The sequence below is a fragment of the Neodothiora populina genome (assembly GCF_041146345.1).
Source record: "Neodothiora populina strain CPC 39397 chromosome Unknown canker_contig_15, whole genome shotgun sequence".
NCBI classification, from domain to species: domain Eukaryota; kingdom Fungi; phylum Ascomycota; class Dothideomycetes; order Dothideales; family Dothioraceae; genus Neodothiora; species Neodothiora populina.
In genome coordinates, this window is record NW_027191413.1 from 131,649 (window position 1) to 150,571 (window position 18,923).

The 18,923-nt window shown below is 49.9% G+C and overlaps 5 protein-coding genes across 6 annotated transcripts; 3 read left to right on the top strand and 2 right to left on the bottom strand.

The window, feature by feature from the left end:
- Positions 1 to 75: 75 nt before the first annotated feature.
- On the bottom strand, positions 76 to 2,212 carry AAFC00_002422 (uncharacterized protein; the record flags this gene model as incomplete). Of its 2 annotated transcripts, none has more annotated exons than XM_069347730.1 (2): positions 76 to 2,071; positions 2,130 to 2,212. In XM_069347730.1, the coding sequence occupies 2 exons, from the start codon at positions 2,210 to 2,212 to the stop codon at positions 76 to 78; spliced, it is 2,079 nt and encodes a 692-aa protein (XP_069198242.1). The 2 variants fall into 2 exon arrangements, with proteins under 2 accessions (XP_069198242.1, XP_069198243.1); XM_069348473.1 differs by having other exon boundaries at positions 2,130 to 2,149.
- Positions 2,213 to 2,485: 273 nt separating this feature from the next.
- AAFC00_002423 (uncharacterized protein) lies at positions 2,486 to 4,260 on the top strand (the record flags this gene model as incomplete). Its single annotated transcript, XM_069341734.1, has 3 exons — positions 2,486 to 3,174; positions 3,247 to 3,589; positions 3,646 to 4,260. 3 exons carry the CDS (start codon positions 2,486 to 2,488, stop codon positions 4,258 to 4,260), a joined length of 1,647 nt encoding a protein of 548 aa, XP_069198244.1.
- A 6,431-nt stretch (positions 4,261 to 10,691) lies between these two features.
- AAFC00_002424 (uncharacterized protein) lies at positions 10,692 to 11,013 on the top strand (the record flags this gene model as incomplete). Its single annotated transcript, XM_069341735.1, has 2 exons — positions 10,692 to 10,758; positions 10,823 to 11,013. 2 exons carry the CDS (start codon positions 10,692 to 10,694, stop codon positions 11,011 to 11,013), a joined length of 258 nt encoding a protein of 85 aa, XP_069198245.1.
- Positions 11,014 to 13,963: 2,950 nt separating this feature from the next.
- AAFC00_002425 (uncharacterized protein) lies at positions 13,964 to 16,279 on the bottom strand (the record flags this gene model as incomplete). Its single annotated transcript, XM_069341736.1, has 1 exon — positions 13,964 to 16,279. One exon carries the CDS (start codon positions 16,277 to 16,279, stop codon positions 13,964 to 13,966), a length of 2,316 nt encoding a protein of 771 aa, XP_069198246.1.
- Positions 16,280 to 16,562: 283 nt separating this feature from the next.
- Positions 16,563 to 17,438, top strand: AAFC00_002426 (uncharacterized protein; the record flags this gene model as incomplete). Its single annotated transcript, XM_069341738.1, has 1 exon — positions 16,563 to 17,438. One exon carries the CDS (start codon positions 16,563 to 16,565, stop codon positions 17,436 to 17,438), a length of 876 nt encoding a protein of 291 aa, XP_069198247.1.
- Between the last annotated feature and the right edge of the window lie 1,485 nt (positions 17,439 to 18,923).

The window sequence follows — 18,923 nt, forward strand, 5'->3', positions numbered from 1 at the left end:
GTGATCATGGTAAGTTTGTTATGCGTCAGACTATGTCGTGGATGTCATATGACATAGAAGTAGAACAATCACAGTTCATCGGCGTAACCTCGTGAGCCTTGTAGCCACTCCTCTGGATTCCTGGTTCGAATTTGCTGCAGCAATCGCAGCAATGCCATCAAAAACTTGGCTGAGACCCTCATCGTCATCCTCTCGGGGCAGAGCTGCAAATCGCTTGATATCAGACGAAAGTGCTGTCGTTGTGGAATGTTTTGCCGTTGTCGTCAACGCAGTCGTGGACTTGCCACGGAATGACGACGTTACGGTCATCGGTGCAAACAGTGCAGCATCAACGTCTACATCGCTCCCCCGGGGCTCTTTTGTTGAGGTGTGATTTTCAGCAACTCCTTTTCCTGCTTTTGTAGGCTTTTTGGGTGGTACATGTGCAGCTTCAGCAGGCTGAGTGACATGTTTTAAATCATCATCGCAGGCAAGTTTAGTCTCAGGGACAGCTTTCTTTCCACGGGCGCGTGTCGTAGTCTTTGTAAGGGTGGTCGCCTTCTTTTTTTGCAGCGGCGCCTTTTCGGACATTTGCTTTGACAGTGGTTCTGGCTTCGATTTCTCCTTAATTCCCTCCACGTCGGTGTCTACCGTAGTTGCGTCAGACTTTCGGGGAGACGCCAGATTTGCATCTTGCTCTGCCAAAGGCTTCCTATTGCGGATTGTTCCAGAGTCGTTCATTCTGGCTTCATCTTTGCGTGCAACAGTAGATGACTGATGTAAAATATTCTGCTTATGTGCTTCCCGTGGTGGTTGAGGTGAGGTGGGCATGACAGCAGCCACTTCTACAGTCGGAGGAATCTCGTTTACCTCAGGCTTTGGAGCCACCTTCTTTCCACGGCCTTTCCGCTTTGGAGGGTCTTCCGCCGCTATTTCTGTACGAGCGACTGCCTCATTTGGTGAGCTTTCCGGGGTTTCTTGTAGCGGGGTATCAACGACTATTTTCTTGGTTCGTCTCGGTTTGGATGTGGTCGTTATTGTCGAAGATTCACAATTCGAATCAATCTCGCGTGAACCAGCATTCCGTGTTTGAGCTGTAGGCTTATTGCTATGTGTGTCATTCCGCGCCGCCATCGCTAGTTCTGGGGCTTCTTCGAAAGCTGACAATCTGCGTTTTCTCGTCTTTTTCGTAGATTTCTCAGTGATCTTTTGGACGTTGATTTCGGCAGTAACCTGAGGCTGGGAGAGAATTTGTGCCTGCTTCTCGTCTTCAGTGGTCACTTCCTTCTTGGAAGATGCTCGACTGCCATGCTGCACGCTGAACAGATTGGAAGACTCAGCCTCTGTCTTTGCCTTTACCCTTGGCTTCGCCTTAGCCTTTTCTTTGGCGACACGTTGCGAATCCTCGGGCACAGGATTCGCATGTACAATTGTTCTGCAGTCGGCTTGGTCGGCCTCCTCTGGACTATCATTTTCTTTGGAAGCTTCGGCTCGCGCTCGCTTGCTTGGCAATCGTTGCGGAGCTAATTGAGACGCAGCAGGCGCCTCGGCCTGATATGCCTCACTTTTTGATACTCGACTGGGCGCCTTTCTCTTTTTGCTGACAGGGGCAGGAGGTCGTGCTATGGTCGCTTTGTCGAAAGATAGTTCGTCATCATCCTCGGCATTGTCTTGCACTGTATCCACCTCCTCTGCCTTATGTTCATCCTCAACAACCTCCCTTATGGCTTCACGATTTTCTTTTGTGCGTTTTGTCGCGGGCTTCTTCTTGGTGAACAATGCTTTTCTCTTCTTCGGTGCCTTCCGTATTGGTCTTTCGGAAAGTACTGCCTTCAAATCGACCTCGTCATCTGCAGCCGGGATTGCTTCAGCTGCTTCAACCTTAGTCTCAATAAGGACATTCGACTCATGCTGCTTGATTCTTGGGACAGCAACACTCGGCGAGCGCTTCTTAGTGAATGCAAATCCATCGACTGTATATCCATTGAATGGTTCTTGTGGTGGCTGTGCTTTTTGAGTTGACGGAGGCTTTTGTACTGGGTTACTACCGGCCTTGAAGACGAATCCAAAGTTGCCTTGTATCGCTCGAGCACTACAGTTGTCAACCCAGAATGTTCATAGTAATTATGTTCATTCCATTATCGGCTTACCCGGCGCCTCGTTGTCGCATCAAATGACGCTCTTCGCGTACTCCTACTTTCTGTATCAACAAATCATTCTTCCGGGGGATCATAATCAGCACTAACCCAAGGCCACATCCATCTTCCACCTCATGCAGACTATATACAATGCTTGTTATTCGCGATAATACCTATTCAATACTGCTGTATTTACAAGACGTCATGTTTGTTTACCACGGAGGTGTCTGCGGAGAGGAAGCCGGATCAACAACGGCCCGAGATTCACGAAGTACGCGACGTCGTTCCAGGGTCCGGTATGGGAATCTGAGCTCGTCCGTAACTTTTTATGAAGCTGTGCGACTCGGTCGCAACAAGCCATCGCAGACATGACTCGACCGCCGCTTCCTCGAGGCGCGGATCCGTCGCTGCTGAAATCGTATATATGCCGCAGATGTATCCTGAACAACACACGCAATGCTAGATCCAGAACATTCCAAACGTCAGCACGACAAAGGAAGGCGCAGAACGAAGCTGACGCCGAATGGCAGTCACGGGCGCAAGAAGTCGCCTCTGGCCAACGGAAATCCATGTTGACAGTTCTGGAAGAGCGCGGCTTCATAAAAGATATCGCAGGATCGCGGAGCTCGCTGGAGAAGCTATTGAACAATAAACGGACTGCAGCGTATGCGGGAATAGATCCCACCGCACCTTCTCTACATCTCGGACATTTACTTCCCGTTATGATTCTTTTCTGGCTACACATCCATGGCTACCACGCGATTTCCCTGGTGGGAGGTGCTACTGCCAAAGTCGGAGATCCATCTGGCCGTCTCTCCACCCGCACAGACATGGATACGGATACTCGCATAACCAATCTCACTGCTATGCGCTCCCAAGTAGGACAATTATGGCAGAATCTGGTACCGGTGGTGGCAAAGCATGGATATATCAAGACTCCCACATGGAAGAGTGATGTTTACGACAACACGACCTGGCTAGCGAATCTACCCATCATCGATTTTCTGGCTGTCTTGGGTCGAGGCGCAAGGATGGGTACGATGATGGGAAGGGACACGTGAGTGAGTCCCTGGTGTTACATGATCACTCATCGCTGGGGATTGGTCAGCTGATTACGAGAGAATCACAGAGTACGCAACAAGATGACAAAAGGCGATGGCATGTCCTTTGCTGAGTTCACTTATCCTCTGCTACAAGCGTGGGACTGGTGGCACATGTACAAGACAGACGGAGTGCAGCTGCAGATTGGTGGCTCCGATCAGTATGGAAACATCGTCGCAGGAATGGATGCCATCAAATACATCAAGTCTTCGCAGTCGGAAAAAGACGAGACCGACATTGATCCCATGGAGGCGCCGTACGGCATCACCACCCCGCTTCTCACAACCAGCTCTGGGACAAAGTTCGGGAAGAGTGCTGGCAATGCTGTCTGGCTAAACCAAAACATGACAACACCCTTTGATCTATACGGCGTTAGTCGTCTAAACATTCTCAAATTGACACACAACGTATACTGACCATACTCTAGTTTCTCCTTCGCTCCTCAGACTCGGACGTGAAGAAATACCTCTGCCTCTTCACTTTTGTTCCCCTGCCTCAAATCGAGCAAGCAATGGAACAACATCTCGCCGACCCAGGCAAGCGCGTCGCGCAACATCTACTCGCGCGCGAAGTTCTCGACCTTGTGCATGGCGTCGGAGTAGGAAAAGCAACAGAGGCGCAACATTGCCTACTCCGCAAGCCAACTTTTGAGTCCTTGGTATCGTCATCCGTAACAATGAGAGGAAACGCCGCTGCCCCGGACACAGTTGGCACTGCGGAGGAAACGACATCGACTCCACAATCCGGAATCAACAAGACAAGATTACCCAAAAGTCTCGTGGTGGACACGCCCATCTCACACATTCTCTGTCATGCCGGTCTAGCCCCTACCAAGTCCGCTGCGAATCGTCTGATCCAATCGAACGGCGCGTACATTGGCGTCAGATCCGAGAATGACAACGGAAGCGAACTGGTTTTCCGTCCTATTCGTGGTCTGACTACTGAATTCGTTAATGAGGTTGTGCAAGAAACAGGCATGTTGGTGCTCAGAGTAGGAAAGTGGAAAGTCACTGTTGTTCAAGTCGTCAATGATAGTTCATAGTGATACTAAGAAATTCAGGTACAACTCAGTCCATACTCGCATATCAGGTCGCACCTTCTCCTGATCAAAAATGGTTGCCGTCCCGGTCCCGTTCCCGCGTGAGTGTCCTTCTTCCCTCCTGAAATCCACTACAAGTATTGCATAGGACTCGAGGTAAGTGCAATCCAGCCATGGCTTCCAATTAGCTTTTTCGCTGGTTCGAGTCTCTATAGTTTCCCTGCTGCCGTCAGCCTGTCTTCTTCTCCTTTCATTCTCCAATCTCAGCAACAGCACAAGCAACCAATACATCCCCAGCACAGCAACAACAACAACAGTAACAACAGCAACCACCACCTCAGCCGCCGCCTGTGCTGCCGCCTGTGCTGCCTCTGCTGCCGCCTGAGCCGTCGCCTGCGCCCCCGCCTGTGCCCCTGCCTCTCAGTCGGGCTGGCGTGGAAGCGCAAACGCCTTCATCGAGTTCATAATTCTGGGCGTCGCCTGGTGCGTTAGCGCCCTTCTCCGCAAATTGTACGAGTCCCCTGCTGTCTGGCTCTGGTATCATATCCAGGGGAGATGGCGTGCCCGCCTTGAGGGCATCTATTATTATGAATCGGCAACAATGCGTGCCGCCAAGGAAAACATCGCGGCAATACGGGCCTCCAAGCCAGCGCGAGAGAGGGAGGCCGCAAGGCGGAGAAGATGGTCGGGCTTGCCGATATAGTTAGCAGGCAAGGTATGGGGATGAGGATTTGGGGAAGGGAGAGGGGAAGGGAGAGGGGGAGCCCTGGATGGGGGTGGAGAGACCCTCACACCAACGATGTATTCTTCACGTTAAATAATTCTGCTGAACAAAGTATTCATTCTCTCTGCAAGATCAATCCCAAAGCGCTGAAACACAGGCCCGTGACACCAGACGACAAGTATCTCAGCCATCGACTCACTCCTCATTATCTGAAGACCCTTCTTCAAACACTAGCCCCAACTTGTACACTACCGAAGTTGTCGATGAAACTGTACACAATACAGGTAACTTGTGCTCAGAGTAGGCAAGTGGAAAGTCACAGTTGCCCAAGTTGTAAGTGATGATATATATGATGCAGAGTTGGCAAAAGAATCATAAGAACAAGCTCCCGGCTCGGCCGAGTTCAAGGCCGCTAGAGGTGGTATCGATGGAGAACAAGGTCGGTTATGGATGAAGAGATTGCATAGATCTCCTGTCATTGTAGCATGGAAAAAGGCAACATGTCTGTGAATTCCTGCACCCATTGTTAGCCAAGATCTCCAAGATGCTTCAAGGTCCTGAAGAACAAGTGATTGACCCATCGGAGGAGTGTTTGCAACAAACCATGGTGTGAACGTCAAATGGCCAGGGTTGCCCTCGTGGAAATCTCGCTGAAGCTAGTACCGCCAAGCCTTTCATGCAAGGTCAGGTCCATGACATCAAGCACGCGAAGTGCATGCCAACTTCCACAGCAGGTACAGGTAGGTACTTTACTGTAGTACAAAGGCATTCCTCAGCATTCCATTTCTTATTATTACATCTCACGTTCGACAGCCTCACCTCTCCTCTACCAATATCACATCCTACCTATGAGCCGACAAATATTCGATGCCATTGCTGTGTCGTCAATGTCTATCTACGATAGCTTCAATCAACTCCTCATACCATTAACAACTCTGGAAGATCACACCAAGCTGTCGTTTCAGCCGCAGGAACTAACATTGATAGACGTATTCATCGTCATTGTCCTCTTCCTATTCAGATCCCTCCTTCACTTTGTCAGCCTACGGCGGGACGATGGTGTTCAGCATGGCTCTCTGGGAACGCCAAAGATGACGCTTTCTATGCCTCTTCGCCTCTCGAAGAGTGACATAGATCGCTTTTCCATGACAGTTCAGCAAGATCGGTCCAAAGATTTAGATATGAGCAATCCGCAGATATTGCTGTTCTTATCCAGTGTCACTGAACCAGCCATGTTATTGCTCCTTGCAAAACGCTCATGTCCAGTGAGACCACTCGGTGCAGTCAATATGAAGAATAGATTCGAGCTGCTGCGCACTGATGGCAAGCCGTCTCCCCTATTAGCTGCAAAGGAAGCGACTGTCACTGCATCTCTGCACGGAGCCCCGAAGATTGCAAAGAGAGGCCTCGAGTATGATATTGAGACGACCCTCAGTCTTCGTGACCCCGAAAGTGGAGGCCAGGTCCCTGTCTTCCGGCAGGTTTTCACCATGCTGCAGTTCATGAAAGTAAAGCAAGATGTGCCTCGCGCTGCTGAAAAGTCAGAAGTCATCACCTCTGCTGCCGTGAAGTTGCCGATCTACATGGGAACAGACGAACCATCGAAGTGGGCAGCCATATGCAAAGACTACAATCCCATCCACATCTTCAATCTTGCCGCAAAGATCTATGGATTCTCTGGGAAGATCGCTCACGGCAACCATGTTGTAGCGAAAGCACTAGACATCATATCTAGTCGTTCAGAAGAGTCGCTGCATGTCTTGTACAAGATGAAGATGCCAATCTGGATGGAGGTGAGCTTCCGTCGACCTATAAGCGTGCCATCGCGGCTCGAACTCCAGGTTATACAAGGACCAAAGGACGACACAATTGCAGAGTTCAGGGTGGTCCACGCAGACAAGGTTTGCGTCGAAGGGGCCTTGGGAAAGCTTTGAGCAAGTACCACAGGATAACGGACGTTACGAATAGGATATCTAAGATGTTAGGAAACGTAGGTATAGTCCATTTCATATTCACATATCAATATGAAGAAGTACGTTCCCACGAAGAACCCTTCACCAGCATGGCCCCCATTCCCGCTCGCGTTTCCGATCGGATACCTGTATCGTTCTTTCCTCCTAGATTACACTACAAGCATGGGAAAGGACTCGAGGTAGGTGCGACCCAGTATGGCTTCCAATTCTTCACGTTTCCGCTGGTTCGAGCCCCTATATTGTCCCTGCTGCTGTCAGCCTGTCTTCTCCTTTCATTCTCCAATCTCAGCAACAACAGCAGGAGCAGAAGCCCTCAAGATATCCCCAGCAATAACAGAAGCAACAGCAAGCAGAACTTCGAGATGACCACCACTACCACCATCGTCCAGGTCATGACCAGCACCATCACCGCCATGGCCACCACCACTGTCACCATCACCGCCGCAGCCTCCACTACCTCCACCACCGCCTCTCAGCCCGGCTGGGAGCACAAAATCAACGCCATCAGCGGGTTCACGAGCCTGTGTGCCGGCTGGGTTGCCGAGATTAGCCCCCTTGGTTGGTTTCTTGGTGGTTACCTCCTCCGCCAATTGTGGGAACGCCCTGTTGCCTGGGTCTGGTTGCATCTGCCAGAGCATTGGCGTGATCGCCTTGTGGATCTCAGGACTGGGCCGGCGGTGTGGCGTGCCGCCCGGCAAGACTTCGACCAACGTGAAGCCTCCAGGTCAGCACGAGAGGAGAGGGCCGTAAGGTCAGCACAAGAGGAGAGGGCCGCAAGGCAAAGGACCGCGGAGGAAGGGAGGCAGGAGTCGGCCCAGGCATACAAGGACTGGCGCACCAACGTTTCGGCGGACAGAGATGCGTGGGCCCTCGAAGCCCAGATGATGGAGGAGGGCTCGCCATTACTCCGGCGAATGCCCAAGGCGCGATAAACAGGCAGGGGCAGAGGGGGTGGAGCCCTAGAGGGGGGGGGGGGAGGCCCTCACACCAACGACGAGTCCACACCTCTACGTGGTGTTGGTGACAGCGATCCGATTTTTTTCATAAGATCTCGGATTTAACTAAGCTGGACTCAGACATCTGCTAAACAAAGTATGCTTTCTTTCCGCAAGATCAATCCCAAAGCACCGAAACACAGGCCTGTGACACCAGAGACAGGTATCCTATTCGACTCGAGCTCTCTCATCTCTCGCCTCTCTTCCATTGCAGCCACAGCCATCGGCTCACTCCTCGTTATTCGAAGAGCTTCCTCCAGAGAGAAGTGCTGACCTGTGGTTCTGTCTGTGGCTTTGGCGGTGGTGGCGCCCATATCCTCTCTGTGCCCTTGCGCACTTCTATGCCGCCATAGGGCGGATACAGGACCTTGTGATTGCCAATAACTTGGATGGCTCTTGCACAGCAGGTAAACATTACTTCGCAGTGTCGTTCCGTGCAAGTCGCAAGTGTAAACATCTCTGGATCTCCCAAAGCCGCATCGTATTCCTGTTGTCTCAGCATATGGAGGTTCAACGCTAGGAGTCTCCTACGAAGGTCCCCATCAGCGATAGCTGCTTGGAAGAGGAAGGTGCGATGCATGACCAATTCGACGGTACCTATTGACGACGCAGGGGAACCGCTCTCGCGTCTTTTGACCATGGCATCCCACGAAAGCACAACAAATTGAACGTGTTCTGTTGAAAGTCTTGTCAGCTTCACTGTAAAGTATGATTGGCAATAGAAGACGGAACACACCTGGCGCTATGAACAGCAATCTGCCGGGCTCGATCATTGACTCCAAAATCCGCGCATGAACCCAGTCGCATTGGTCCGCACTTAGGAGGCCTTTCAAGAACAAGCAGCTCCATTGGCTACCTACGCACTCATAGAACCGTAGCAGCGCCGGGTTGAGTCGTTCCTCGAATGGCAAAGTTGTCAAATCCATGTTGTAAGATGACAAAAGATAATGCAAAAGGAAGCGTCTGAAAGCCACTGCTCTTGAACCTATCATCGGCACTATGTCTTTGGCAGTGAGCGGTCTGGTGGGCCTGTACGGTGGCGGATCGTCACAGTTATCGCCAAATTGGTCTTTGGTGGCGCACGCCGGAGGTGGTGGAGAGTTGTCCACGTTATGAGAAGCTGATGAGTCCTTTGGGCTTGGTGCTGAGATCGGCAAAAGACTGATAGCAAGGATGAATATGATGCTGAGAAGAGTGAGGTCGTGGCTGTATTTATACCAGATTGATGCACATGGAGCTTACAACAAGCTTTCGCATTAAAGTCTATTGCATCGTAGGTCTTACCATATCTACGCTGCTATAGGCTGGAGTGGGATGGTTCAAGAAACTACAATCATAGGCGCCGTACAAGACCGAGTTGTTGTCGAACGATTCGATGGATCGAGGCAGCATTCACTTGGTAGCATTCACTTGACACCGAATGAAGATACAAACGATCACTCATGGCTGTCTATATAGAAAATGGTAGCAGATGCTCTGCGGTATGCGGAAATGTGACATGTCGCGAGGACTCAAGCAATATGTAATGTGATCTGTTGATGGAACGCTCGACAACAGCGATATGCGATCCCAGCATTTTAAGATTGCAATGATTCATATAATCGTTTTATCGGGATTACTATCATCAATAAGGCCGGATAGTGTAGTGGTTATCACGTTTCCTTTACATTGGAGTCTACAAAATTTCAATAGATCGGAAAAGGCCGCGAGTTCGATCCTCGCTCTGGTCATTTAAATAGTGTACGAACGACTAACCAACGTTCTTCCTTTTGCTTTTCTCATCTGGAATTGTTCTTTGTTTTTGCGTATCTGGACAAGGTTTACAATGTTCTATTTGTTCGACCTCGTAGGTGTGACTACTTTCTTTCTTCACACCTATATAGAATGGTTGATGGGTGATGATGAGTGCATTTCGTTGGCATTTTGCTGACGCTGGCATACGGGCTTGTCTCTAGGAGCACGCTCCGCCCCTCGAATACTTCATCTATCGACATGCTTGCGTCTGTCTATACGGCTGTATATAGAAGAGCTCGTTACTAATCAATCTTCCCGATAATTTGTTAATAGATTGGTAATAAACAGTCGATGACTTCAAAATGAACAGGCAATAAGTCGCTAGTAAAGAGGCGACGAATTTATAGTGAACGGTTGACGAAATTAATGAATTGTCATTGAATTCTGATGAGTATCTGGTAAATGGTCAACGACCAAAAAACAAATTGTTTTGTAGGTTGTCTACCCTTAGGGCGACAACCTTAGACTATATAGATTATCGCCATTCCTCAGGCAAGAGACATGCTTCTGCGCATAGTCATTGAAGCTATACATACACACCGTCTACACGAGGGGATGTGAACCCTACGAGATGCACTATTCCGGACCCATTCACAATACTACAGTCTCCACATGGCAGCGACATCACCTCACGACCATCCGATCTCAATGATCTCGTACGAGTCTACCAGCATCAGGGTAATCATGGATTTTACATCTCCGCAATCAGTCCTTATGGCAGGTCGTATACATCAGTATAGAGATGTTCGTTCGATGTAAGCGTCATACAGTACATAGACATGACGTACACGGTTCAGAACAACAGTGGGTGTCTACGAACCACAACTATCAAACGTAGGTGTAATCGTGTGCATTCTTTATATCTAATAATTGTCAAGTCCGATATCACGAGCACTTCCTTGCCAAAAAACGAAAAGAAATTAATTTTCCACCGAAACCACTTTCCAAATGCCTCACAGCAAGACCCCCGGCGGCGCAGGCGCATCCGCTAAGTTCGAGAAGCAGCAAGCACAGAGTACGCACCTTGCCTATCTTCACGCTGCGATCACAAGTACACAACAATATTGACATGAGGACAGCACATGGAACTGGCGCAGACAACGCCCCGGGCCACACCGAGGCCAGCCGTCCCGGCGAGGCCCCAGTTGCTTCGGACTCCGGAATCAGCAACGTCGGCATCGACAATGGATCGAATCAGCCTGGCGAGAAGGGCGTCAAGGGCGTTCCTGTCTCGAGTGAGCCGAGCAACCCTGGTGCGAACATGAAGTAAACTTTCAAGATTGGAGGGGAAGTAGAGACTCGCGGACATGGAAGCTGGGGCCATTCTTGTTGATGGATTGGGAGGTGGATGATGGCATTGATGTTCATGACGACTTCATGAATCTGTACAAAGTTTGCTTGCTGTTGTGTCACGACTGGCATTGTGATGAACACATACGGACTTGCATTGAAGTGCAATGATACCACAATTGAAGCTTATATTCGTTTACTCCCCTGAATAAGCTGCACTTAGATGTCATGATCTGGAGTTTTGTGTCATCGACTATCGTCTCCATTCCGTGTCCCACCCATCACCTCCTTCTTGTGTCTTGATTATAATCTCCATTTCGAGTAGTCATCGACTGTCATTTCCTTTGTGTCATCGCTGTGTCTCTACCTGTGTCAAATCCCTCTCTCCCTTTCTTCCTGAGTAGCCGCATCGTGTATAGTTGAAAAACCAATATCGAGTCTCTTAGCTTATCCGCTCGTTCCGCTGTCGGATATCTTTCGAATCCCCAAGCAGGGATCCATGTGTTGTATACGTATTCAATGCACGCAAAGAGAAGGTGACAGACCATCTAAGCTTCGTCGGCACAGTAGCAGTCTTCGTCCTCATAGACGTCCTCGTAGACGTTTCCGTTGGATTTTCCTTCACCTCTGGTGGACTTGGTGTTCTTGTCGAATACTTCTTCGGCGCGATCACTTTCCTCGTCAGTCAAAGTCTCGTCGTGACTGTGGCGCGCAGAATCATCATCGTCGTCGTCGTCGTCATCATTAGATTCAGTCCGAGATGCAGAAGCTGGCAGAGGAGGCAGACTCTGTAGACGAGCGAGCCGTTCTCTCTTTAGCACTGCTTCGCTTTTGGCATGTGGAGCGGAGCTCATCATGTCTTTTGCGCGACTGGAGCTCTTATTCGCATGAGGACGTTCGGATTTGATGGTTTTGGCCGACGCAGAAGAAGGTAGGTATTCGTCGCTGCTGAGCGAGTCGACAGGAATAGACACGCCCTCTGCAGGTGCATAATTGTCAGACCTTTGAAAGAAGAGAGGGGAATCGTAGTCGATGACAGAAAACGTTTCGTCTTCGTTGGTCGGAGCGATGGTGGCACGTTTCTTGTTAGGCAAGTCAGGGGTAGTGGCGACTCCTGTGCCTCGTTTTCTTTTTCCTCCGTTGCTGACTTTATTGCCATTCTCGACATCTGTGTCCGCAGTGTTCAAGGTATCACTGGGGCCAGAAGCAGCCTCGATCTTTCTCTTGATCGCAGTCCAGGCGTTACGTGCAGATCCCTGCTTCAGTCCGATCAAGTTCGCGAATTGAGTTAGATCGATCTATAGAATCAGATCAACTCACGGACAAGCGGTTTTGGCAATGGTAGACTCACCTGCGGATCGATTTTGAAACACTGAAATGCAGCCACGATGTGATTGCCTTCTCTGGCGCTGAACGTGTTTGGAGTCTTGGGAGACTTGGTCGTCAACTTCTTCCTGATTGCAGCCCATGCGTTTCGGGCGGATCCTTCCTTGAGATTGATCGCTATTGCGAAAGGCGGGAGGTCGATCTGCGCGGCGTCAATCAGTGAGCTCGTAGTTGTCAATTTTCGTGATGACGAAGTAGATAGCTAGGGAATAGGAGATGCGAGAATAGACTTACCTGCGGTTCATTCTTCAGGGATTGGAATGCCGCGACCATGTATCTCGATTCACGCTCGGTGAAGAGAGGTATTGTTGGTCTGCTGTTTGGCGCCATTTTCTTTGCTACTGTTTTGAAACTATAGGCTATGTTCTTGCTTGTAAAGAGTACTTGGGCTCGAGAGGTATTTTGTTGTTGTTGATCTTGTTGCGATCAAGTGTAGAGTGAAAAACTTGGATGTAGTGACTCCTTCCTTCTTCTGTTTCGAAGTCAGGGAAGAAGTAAGCAAAGTGGTCCTAAAGTGAAGAAGAGCCCCAAAGGAAGTTGTCTCGAGAGTTAAGACGATTTCACTCCGCAAGCACGGCTCCGACGATAAAATGCTAAAAGCAGGAAAGTGCAAGTGCAAGTGAACACGAGCAAGAAGCAAAGAAGTGAAATTGAACCGCTCGCAGAACAAATGAATCAAAACACATCAAAAACACCTACCTCATCAGCCCCTCAAAAAGATCACCCCGACCTCACGCCTCCCTGAAGCCCTCCAAATAAACCCCAGTGAAAACTTAGAGAACCAGTCACCCAACACCATAACCCAGAACCCCCAAGCTAGCTCAAGCTCAAATTCGATTCGTCTAAACCACGCTCTTCCTCTTCTTTTCGGTCACCTGAGGGTTCTTACACGGGGGCGGTTCGCAGACCCAAAAGCAAAGCAAAGAAAGCAAACCACAGTAGAGTGCCGATTGGAGGTTTGACGCCATTTACTTGTCCAGTGTTCTCGATTCTCTCTCCGTCTTATAGACAGGAGACAAGGGAAAGAAAAAATGGGAGGGGAGTAGAATGTAATATGGTGTGTTTATTGGGTTTTCTGGTTCTGGCTCCGTCGTTAGGGGTAATACCTTCTTGCGTGCTACTTGCTGGTGCTTTTTGCAGATTTATTGTCGGTTGAGTGAGTGGGTTGTGGGTTTATGAGTTGCAGCAATTTTGTCTGAGGATATATAGTGGTTGTGGTGATGTGCTGCAGCTTGTTTCATGTTCATGAGTGATCGTGCATAAGGTACCTTAGGCACCTAGTCGTCGTGGGGATTTCATGCAGGGTTTCTTCTGTTTTGCGGACACTGCAGCTTGGAAGGTGCGCGTGCGTGAGACAGGCAGTTTTGTATTGGAGGCTTGTTCTTGGGTTTAGCATGCTCATGATCAGGGATGGGCTGATAATTAACTTCTTGGTATAGTCATTGCAAAGATGGGTATATAGCTTCAAATCATATAGCAACAGAGTTAGAAAATTGCCACCAGTCATTCATCTCTTCTTGGTCCTCGTTACCAACACCGAGTCCTTAGGACCTTTCTGGACAAGACAACCTTTCCTCTTCTTCTTCAATCAAGGCTCTTTTTCTCTTGGCAGCTTTGCGCTCTATTTTGCTTCTCCTCTCCTTTTCCTTTTTCAATCTTGCCTCCTTGTCTTTTCCTCGTCCCTTACGCCGAAGGACCGGTTGTAAGAATCCATCGAGACGTACACCGCCCAACATTTCTTCGTCATTTTCTTCACCTGCGACGGAACTGCCATCTTCGTCATTGCTATCGGCGCCTGAAATGACAGAAGACCCAACACTGATGTGTCTTGACGGCTGCTTTCTTTTCGTCGACGGCATGGCTTGGATCCGAGGATCGTATCTGTGGGTGCGGCGCAGATGGTCGAGTAGCCTGCCTACTCTTGTATAGACGGAGCTGGTCTCACAATGCGGGCACTTCAATGGATCAGGTGGAACCCAATTCATAGGATTGAAGTCTAGTGCGTTTTGTCTTTTGATCTGTCCGGTGATTGTAGAGTGACCTCTTGCCATTTTCCGCTGGGCTTCTTGCTCGATTGCTACAATCTCTTCGGGCTTCTTCTTGTGGCTTCTCTTGAGATGATCGCGCCAACGGTATGCGCGTTCGTAGGGGAGCGCATGACGTTTGCACATGGGAAAGGGACAGAAATATCCTGCTTGGCTCTGAGTATCTTCTTCGGAAGTAGAAACATATTCGTTTTCTTCTCTTATTGGACCATACTCTGGGAATGTGCGGAAAGTCATGGTTTCGCCGAAGAGTGCCTCACATCGTTTTGTCGCACGCTGTATAACAGATTGATCCCAGCCCGTCATTGCTGCGACACCGAGGACTTCGCTCCAATCCCGTAGGCCGAGCTTACGGGTATATCGAGGTGATGAAGGTGAATGTGCTGTGGTCTTGCTAGTTGTCTTCTTCCGTGGTGAAGTATGTGCTGGTTGAGAATGGTGATTCAAGTCTTCTGAGCCAGAAGATGAGTGATCGAGCGGACCAGCTGCACCAATCATGACCTGGTCTTCCTCCTCATCCGAAGGCTTAGTGCTATCATCTTGAGGTGCAGGAGTAAAGGCCCTCTTTCGTGACTTTGGTTTTTCAGCTCGCGATTTGGATGATACAACAGAGCGCACAGAGTCATCACTAGTATCCCCTGCATCTCTGTTACGCAAGTAATGACCTTCGCGTTGATGGTGCAAAGCCAGCAAAAGTGAATCGAGTCTGGACATGACTTGTCTCACGGTCGGAGCAAGTAATTTGTGCGAATAGTCATCGTCGGCAGAGAAGACTGGACGGGCAGTAATCATTTCAGGGTCATCATCATTGTCTCCGTCATACTTGACTTCTTCGCTTTTGACAGGACCTACTGCAGCAGAATTGCCTGGACCAGGAGAAGATGTGGGCTGCCTTGGTGATGGAGATGGGGAAGACGATGGAGCGCTCAGTACTCTCGACAAGGGCGACGAAGAGACGGGAGATGACCTTGAGACAGACACAGATCTGGATCGTCCAGGATCTCTCGACATACTTCGAGACCTGCTTCTGTGCTCTCGCTCCACGGGATTGTTCAGCTCAGCGTCAGAGCGCAAGGTAGACCTAGGTTGACGCTGCAACCATGCTTCCTTTGCCTGTCTCAAGAAAGTTGCATACAATTCCTCCTCCAAACCTTTACTAGGCTTTTCAGGTCGTCGAACATCGATAGGCTTTACAGAATAAGCGTCCAATGCCTGATCCATACCCGATGCGCCAAACATGACATCGGCATGAGGGACGGCCTCTGGCTCCAAAGGCCAAGCAGTCCATCTGGCATCCGGATACCACCGCTTCTCGCCCGTCGCTTCGTCCTTGGGGATCCATTTGCTTTTCCGCATAGCAGAGGCTTTGGATGCTTCGACGTTGCCAGCAGGCCGACGTAAGCGGGCTTTCAAGACATGAGCATTATATAGATGCGCACTAAGGTCGTTCGCGCGCAATTGGCCCAAAGAAGCAGCCACCGAACGATCTGCTTCGGTGTAATGTCGCCACGCGCGGGCCCATCTTTTGTTCACACGTCCAGATGCAGATCCAGGTTCGGAGATGGCGTCGTCTTCTGCCTCGGTCTCTCCATTTTCGAGGTCTGTAATACCTGCCGGTGGAAGCTCTACACTCTGGGTCCCTAGAAGAGAAGGCTCATAGTCTGAGACACCATCAATGCTTGACTCGAGCCTTCCGGAATTGGGCGAAGTAGGGGGATTTATCTCTTCAATGGAGAAATCAGAATCCTCTTCTGGGAAGCCCGGAGAGGATGGCACATCTGATGTTTGTCTGCTGTCGCCACCAAACAAGGACATGATCTTATTTGTTTTTGGAAAGACTCATTCCGAGTGTCCTCCTCCAGCCATTATCTTTGACTAGCTGACTGGGCCTAATGGAGACGAAGGAGCAATAATGGTAGAGCAAACAAAAGATCTCCGAGGTCAAGGTCCAACTTGCCGCAATCGAAGCTTGTTTGCTCTGTTTGTTCGAAACTCCCACTTTCTCGTCAGCAGCTTCTATACCAGCTTCGTCTCACTCCCGTCGTTACCAAAGCAAAACCACAACCACACCTACGCGTCATCTCCTCGCCGCGCAGCCATGTCTTCATCCCAAGAAACTCTTCGAGCGCTAGAATCCTACCGGCAGCGTCTGCACGCGACCTCGACAAGTCTGGCCAAGATCCGCCACGACCTCGAATTCAACGATCCGCTGCCCTCATGGACCTCTCTGTTGACCTCCCTGCAACTCGCCCAACACAACCTGCTGTCTCTACAGAACCTGCACACAAACTCCCAGACCGCCCTGCGATCAGCCCACGTCTATCCTCTGCCTTCCTTCCCTGGTCGCACCCAAGAACCACTGCTCGGACAACTGCTGCGCAAGAAACTCCAGCCCGGCGTCGAGGATTGGATCGCAGACGGGGAGAAGAAGGCGGCTTCGTCGCTATTGTCAGAAGATACAGGGTCAGATACTGCTGCAGAGAAGACGACGGCGATACCAGAGACCCTGACGGTGGCTCAATTGGAACATCTCTGGAACTGGGCCGGCCCCGAAGCAAATCGCATCGCGCGCGAAGACATTGGCGCGGAAGGTTGGGACGACGTCTTCACTCTAGCAGAAAGCGATGCCGGCATCGAGAATGTCGTCACCGGTCTGCGCAGGAAACTCTGGGAAAGCGATGATGAAGGGAGTGACGATGATGACGACGATGAAGCGGAAAAGAAAATGAAGACCGATGATGACAATGATGGAGATGCAATGAATATTGATGGTGAAGACAAGGTCAAGAAAGAAAAACAGACGACGTCGACGACCATCGAGTGGGGGGGAATGGACCGTGGCAGCAAAATCATGATGGCCAGGCCGTTCGACGAGTCAAGTACGCCGCTTCCGCTCGAGACTATGCTGAGATATAGTCTCACGGGTCAATTACCGCCCAGTGTCCCTGCTGGAGGAATGCCAATACGGCGGTGATCGGACTCAATAGCAGAACCCATCATTCAAAATATCCATAACGGCCACACGAAGAGTCATTCTAGCTGCCTCTACGATCCTCTCTGAGCCTATTCAACACTATTAAAAGATGACCACGAAGACCAAATTGAAGTCATAAGGGGAAAAAATAAATTGATTATGGACCGTAAAAGGTTTCCGGGGCGATAAGGGGGGGTATATCTCGGCAAAGGCCAACAAACATCGCCGCAGCGAGAAACAAGACTCCAGCTGCAGTCCCTCCAAACCGAGCAGACTTTTCAACCAAAAAACGGACAATTAGACGACCGATTCGAACTCGGCCGTGCAAACAGCTCCTCGGAGCAGCGAAACGAAAGAAAACTCCGTAAGAGATTTGACGGGCGTGTAGCTTCTCGTCTTTTCCAATTTTTAAAAGCAAGTATCCAACGCCTTCTTTCCTTTCCTTTTCCTTTTCCTTGTTTTGCCTCTCATTTGTGATTAAGTGAACATTCATTTTCGTAAGATTGTTCCTCCGTTCTGACATTATATTGACGCCCTGTCCTGTGTCTCATGCTTGGTTTCAGAGATCAGGACCAGAGCTTTGCACTCGACCGCACAAGTGTTGTCGGTGTTTCGCCTAGGGGAGAAATATGTCGGGTCTCATGCTGGTCTATCGCCAGTACCCAGCATATCGCCCCTCGCTCGATCGAGGCTCTGCAGCCTGATATTTCGTCCCCGACCCAGACGTAGAACTGTGGTAGGGATATGCTGAGGCTGACCCTGAAGTGCGAGAGGACGAAGAGGAGGAAGGATGCTGGTGGATGATCACTGGTCCTCTGGATGACGATGAGGAAGAGGATGAGCCTTGGCTCGTGTAGCTCGGTGTGGAGTATCGTGACGACATTGTGATTTTTGTTGTGCTTCTTGCTGAACTTCTCGCAGAAGTGCTTGTGACAGTGATGCTGGTGGTGGTGGTGGTGGTAGTGGCTATATTGGCTGAAGATTGAAGTGATGTATCACTTCGGAAAGCTTTTGAGTGGTCGCTTCGATGTTCTCTTCTTAATTGATGGAGACTGGTGAACACTTTGTAGATTTGTGGCTAGTGACGTTCTTGCAAGATGAATATGCAGGAACAGAGGTAATAGGAAGATCTCCTTTTATATTTGTGCAACCGATAGGCTACAGGCCTTTGCTCCAAATAGACTATGACTGGATAATAGACTCGATGACTACTTTTGGTTGTGGCGCTAGAGGCTGTGCAACGCCCTGAGGCTTTGCGCTTACTGGGCTGCTGACGGGGGTACTTTGTTGGCGGCTTTCTGTGGCGTGGGGGGTTGCTTAATGCAAGTATGGAACGAAGTGAGAAAAGAGCAAGTGTGCGGCAGTATGTGATTCCTATGATGTTTCTGAAAAGGTGATGTAGAAGATAGAAGGCAAGAAAAAAAGGACAACAGCGAGTATCTATACTTATCTCCAACAATACTCACGGCTTGTGGGCGACACACC